This window comes from Mesitornis unicolor, unplaced genomic scaffold (genome assembly GCF_000695765.1).
Source record: "Mesitornis unicolor isolate BGI_N332 unplaced genomic scaffold, ASM69576v1 scaffold6810, whole genome shotgun sequence".
In the NCBI taxonomy this organism is placed as follows: Eukaryota; Metazoa; Chordata; class Aves; order Mesitornithiformes; family Mesitornithidae; genus Mesitornis; species Mesitornis unicolor.
The window spans coordinates 27,990-33,052 of NW_010160171.1; the positions used below are offsets into that span (position 1 = coordinate 27,990).

The 5,063-nt window shown below is 44.6% G+C and overlaps 1 protein-coding gene across 1 annotated transcript; it reads right to left on the minus strand.

The window, feature by feature from the left end:
- Positions 1 to 266: 266 nt before the first annotated feature.
- On the minus strand, positions 267 to 5,059 carry XAF1 (XIAP associated factor 1; the record flags this gene model as incomplete). The annotated part of the gene is made up of 6 exons (XM_010189118.1): positions 267 to 329; positions 811 to 1,161; positions 1,336 to 1,406; positions 2,132 to 2,384; positions 2,771 to 2,827; positions 4,949 to 5,059. Coding segments are annotated over 6 exons (906 nt in total), but the record flags the coding sequence as incomplete, so codon positions are not given.
- Between the last annotated feature and the right edge of the window lie 4 nt (positions 5,060 to 5,063).

Genomic DNA, 5,063 nt, shown 5'->3' on the forward strand with positions numbered 1-5,063 from the left:
AGCAGCATAATTTGAGAGGCACAATACACACTACTCTGAGTCAAGAGAGTAAAAACATACTGGCTCTGAAGCAATGCTTGCTTAAAGCAGCCTCAGGAGAACCCACTATCTGTTGGAGTCTAGAGAGCTTTGTGACATTCTGAGTATTAGATTTTCTAGACACACTTTCTCTGCAAAACATCCCTTTGTTTCTGTTAACCCAATGTAGAATAATCCTGAATTACGAATTCTAATCTAAATTTCTGAAATTCTGCAGTACCTTTTTCTCCACAGCTTGATTTTTGTTTCATCCTAGCACTTTTCGAAGACTTCAAATGTCGACACTTTTTCTAGAAAAATAAGTAACAGTCATATCAGAGGAGAATCTAACATTATATTCAGAATGCAATCATATTCAGTAGGGAGGCAAGTGGGCCTCTTTGTTGGGATGGAAAATTATGTAGAGCTCCATCTCTGATGCAGCTGAGATATAATCATACTATTTGCTTAGCAGGAACAGTATCAGCCTTCAGCAAGTAAGGACAGTTGCTGAAGACTTTCCAGGATTTGAGCTAAAAATTAATGGCTTGAGTCGTGATTATTACTTTCCTAAAACTCAAGCAGACTGTGCAATGGAACTTTTTTGTGTAGATGTGAGCATAAAGAGTCAATGGAATTAACAAACTCCACACTTTACAGACAGAGCATACCTATGGCCAGCATTTCAAACAGCTACGAAATCCAGAAATGGGCCCTGGGACCCCAGGCAGTGGAGAGATAAGCAGTGACTCTTTGCATGTAGGAGGCCAAGTCCAATGTGTCACTTCTCACCTCATGTTTCCCAAGGGTTGGAAGCGGCAGAAGAATGTTGCAATGGGCACAGGTCTCCAGCACATCAAAGGACTGGGTGTCTTTAAGATCTTGAGGTGATGTGGAAAGTCCACCTCTTGTGGGAGAGGGGAAACCAACCATTTTGTTCTTCTGAGATTTATGCAAGGCTTTGGTGGTCAGTGACTGGTCCCTTTCTTTCCCTTTGGGGCGGACATCTTTCCACACCATTGCATTCTCAGAGCAGGAAGCAGGAGCCAGGGAGGAAGACGACTGTGGTGGATCACTACTGAGTGTGGAAGTTGACTGGCCAGAAAGAACTTCTGTCAGCTTATGAGCTGTACTGCATTTATTCTGTTGGAAGAGAACATGCATGATGAGGTGATTGGCATTACACCTGTGTGGACATCACCTCACAGTGATGCTTCAGCTGAATGCTTTCTTATCTAATATATAGCTTTTCAGAGAAATAACCTGGCTGGAAATTAAGCACAGACCATTCTCTTGTTCAGTTTCAAATGTGCTTACCAGATGTTGGGAGTACTGGTCTTCTGGGAATGACTTAGTGCACTTCTGACAAAGACTGACACCACCAGTACCTTCAGAAGGAAAAAAAAAAAGGAGAAAAACACAGTATTGACATTACTCATCTAGAGAGGGACATCTAGATCTGTGACTACATTTTGCTTTTGGCACCACTCAAAACCAATCCACCATCCCTTCTCACAAACTTCATGACATTTGAAATTCCACTCCAGCCCTGTGTTTTGTGGCTCAAGATGCTTTGCTCCTACTCTGGCCTACTTAATCCTGTTGCTAGGGGTTCGTGTTCTCTGTAGTTTATTTTGACAACCACTGCATCTACTGATGCTGTTGTTTTCTGGAATCATTGACAGGATTCCATTTTTTGTCCTGACACACTCTGTCCAGTACCTTAGGCCTAATAAAGCTGCTCTCAACTTCAAGAAATCAAGGTATGCATCACTGGCTTTATACATGAAGTAGGAGGAAGTTCTAAATCATATTTTCTCCTGTGCAACAAACAGAAAGAGGAAGAAGTTCCACTTATTTACTGACAGAAGGAATTTCAATTCCAGGATATAAGAGAGGCATGAAAGAACATGGCCAGTGAGGTACCAGTGGAATCATCCTGGCTTTACAATAACCGATGTAATAGAAAGCCACACTTGGCCCTTTCACTGTGGTTGGTTAAACAACAATCCCCTCCAGCCTGGATTACTGAGAGTTGTAGAGAAGGCAGGAGAATTTACACTGAGATTTAACAGAGTTCACTCAGTCCATGACATTGAGGAATTTTGCTTACCAGTAGGGCAAATAAATGTTGCACTAGTGGATGCTTCACTGGTTTGGAAGTTCACATCCTTATGATAGGACAGACCACAGTTCTGACAAATATCTTTGTGTTTGTCCTGGTCTTTGTACATGACGTGTTTGTTACACTCCCAACACCACTCCGTTCGGCTGGCACAGGTGTCCAGGTGTTCCTGCAGCTTGTCGAAGGGCATTTCAAGCTCACAGATCTTGCATATTGTTAATCGTTTGTGACATTCCTCGGTCTGCATGTGAATAGAAGAAATCACTGCAAACTTCCTATCAATACTAAAAGAGGTCATCGAGGGACAGCTGTAAGTGACTGTTTAAGAATGCCCTCCTTAAGGGGTATCTACACAACCAAATGCAGTCTTAGCTCTGTTAAGAGTTCACCTATCTAGGCTATCTTTAATTTAGGATTCTTTCAGCAACAGAAGGCAAAGAAAGGACAAAGAAAGGTAAGGGGGAAAGGGTAGGCCAGAACACTGCAACTGTTTAGAGGTTCAAGTTTCTTCATGGTCCAGGACAGGAGTCAAGGATTTACTTTTTTTTGCTGTTGAACCATTTAGTGTGACTCTTTTGGTCAGAGGGGTCAGCCTGGGAGGTAAGAAGTACTGCACTCCATACTTACCTCATGATGCTCCAACTGGTATTGCTGCATGCTTTGGTGACAAAGATTACATCTGACCTGCAAGCAAAGCATACGGCAGCTCATTGGGAGCACGGGAGGATGGTTAGTGCTTTCATATGTCACCACAACTTCAAGCTGCTGAGATGGTCTTCCTGTCAGTTTTATCCCAACCATCAACAAGCTGTTGGTGAATTTCTGTTTCTCTGCTAGGCCTGAGCTGTGCTGATAAGCTTTTAAGGAAAACAGGTAACTGACAATTCTGCGAGAAGCTGTCATTCTGTGCAAGGAGCCAGTTCTCAAAGGTGTTCATGTGAAATAAAGAGTGTGTACTCAAATATTTGACTGATGTTTAACTTAAAAGTATAGGTCTGATATTTAGCTAGTCTAAATTATAATAGCCCCTCTGAAAACACAGGAGGTATGCCAGTGTCATGGTTTAGGCCCAGTGCATAACTGAGCACCACAATACCTCAAAAAGGGGGCTAGTCAAAATAAGGACTGAGAGGGCTACTCACCACTTAAAAGGTCCCAGGCAAAAGACAGACTCATCATAAGGAGGAAAAAACCAAACCACTTTTGTTACCAACATCAGAGTAGAACAATGGGAGATACAACCAGATCTTCAAGTAAAAACACCTTCCCCCCACCTCTCCCTTCTTCCCGGGCTCAACTTTTGTTCCCGGTTTCTTCACCTCCCCCCACCACTTTGCCTTGAGGAGCAGCGGGATAGGAGTGAGGGTTTTGTGCCATGTGATCCTTCAGGGGCGTAGGGACAGCTCCGCTCACTCTCTCTCACTGCTTCCACAGGAGAAAAAGTTCTCAAAAGTCCAATCTGGGTCTGCCCACAGCTGCAGTTTCCCTCATGCACAAAACTGCTTCAGCCCAAGTCCACAAAGCTCCAGTCTGGGTCTGCCCACAGTCACAGTTCCCTCACACACGAACTGCTCCAGCACACACTGCCCAGCGTCACGGCTTCTTCAGGGGCAGCCACTGCTCACATGGCCCTGCCCCACCGCTGAGCTCTACAGGCTGCAGGCAGTCGACCCGGCTCTCGCCACGGGTTGCTAAAGGGGAACCTGGGCTCTGTGTCTTCCTCCTCCCCCCTCTCTTTCCTTCAACTGACTTTGGTGTTCTTCAAGGTTGTTCTCCTCAGGCCCCACTCGTTTCTCCACTGCAGGTCTCTTCTGATGGTTCTAAAGAGTTCCCAGCTCTCTCCCTCTCTTTTCAGGCTGGAGCTGCAGCGGGGCTTAAGCTTAAGTTGCGGTTGGGCCAGCCCAGCCCGGCTGGGGCCGCGGCCGGGTCCGGGTTCGGGTCTGGGCCACCCGCACTCGAGGCCGCGCTGGTCTGGGCCAGTGCCAGAGAGAGAGAGAAGCATGCCCTGCACCCCCCTTAATTACATGAATTCGCAGGAGTGCTGATTGGCTTGGCCCTGGTCAGAGGTAGGTCTGACAAAGGAAAAGGGGGAGCTTTTCAGGTGGCTTCTTAAGGAGCCATCTCCATAGCCCTTCCCCCATTACCAAAGATACAACCAAAAACCCCTCACAGAAAACCCAATACAGCTAGTTTTCTATAGGTTTGCTGCAAGAGCTACTCATGTGTTAAGTAACTGAAATCAATGGAATTACTAAAACAATAAAACTAATAAGACAGAATAAAAAGTCATGCCTATCTATTCATGCTTCCACATAGTACCTCTAGTTACAGGGCTCTTAATGCTATACTAAAAATGCTATTGCCTCACTATGTGAAAAGCTCGTAAATTTACTCCATCAGTTCAGTTTTGTTAAAAAAGTGCATTGATGTCATAGCTTTGTACAAAGAAGGTCTATGTCAGATCAGGTACTGTCTGTCTTCCTCTAATCAAGTCATTTAACTTGCATGCTCTGGCTAATTCACAAGGAACAATATATCCATACCTGAGCTGTAATTTGTATTGCTGGGGAAACTGCAATACCCCAGTGGAAACTTTATTCTCTTAAGCTGAGCATACAAGATCAAAAGGTGCTGTAACAAGGCCTGAAGGGTCATACCAGACCCTTACAGATTTTCTGATCAAACAATTACAGAAGTTCAAATCTGTTTAATATAGAGCACAGTACCATGAACATACTACTTCATGGTTGGCAGAGCTTTTTTCTATTTGCAAGAAAACCCTGAAGAACGTGCAGCATTCCTCACCTGCTTGTGTGCTTCTGTTTGATGGTCTTTCATATCCTTTTGGGCAACTGGTTCATCACATTCTGGACAGAGAGTGAGAAACCGCAAGCAGTGGGACTCATGGAGGGTGAAATTG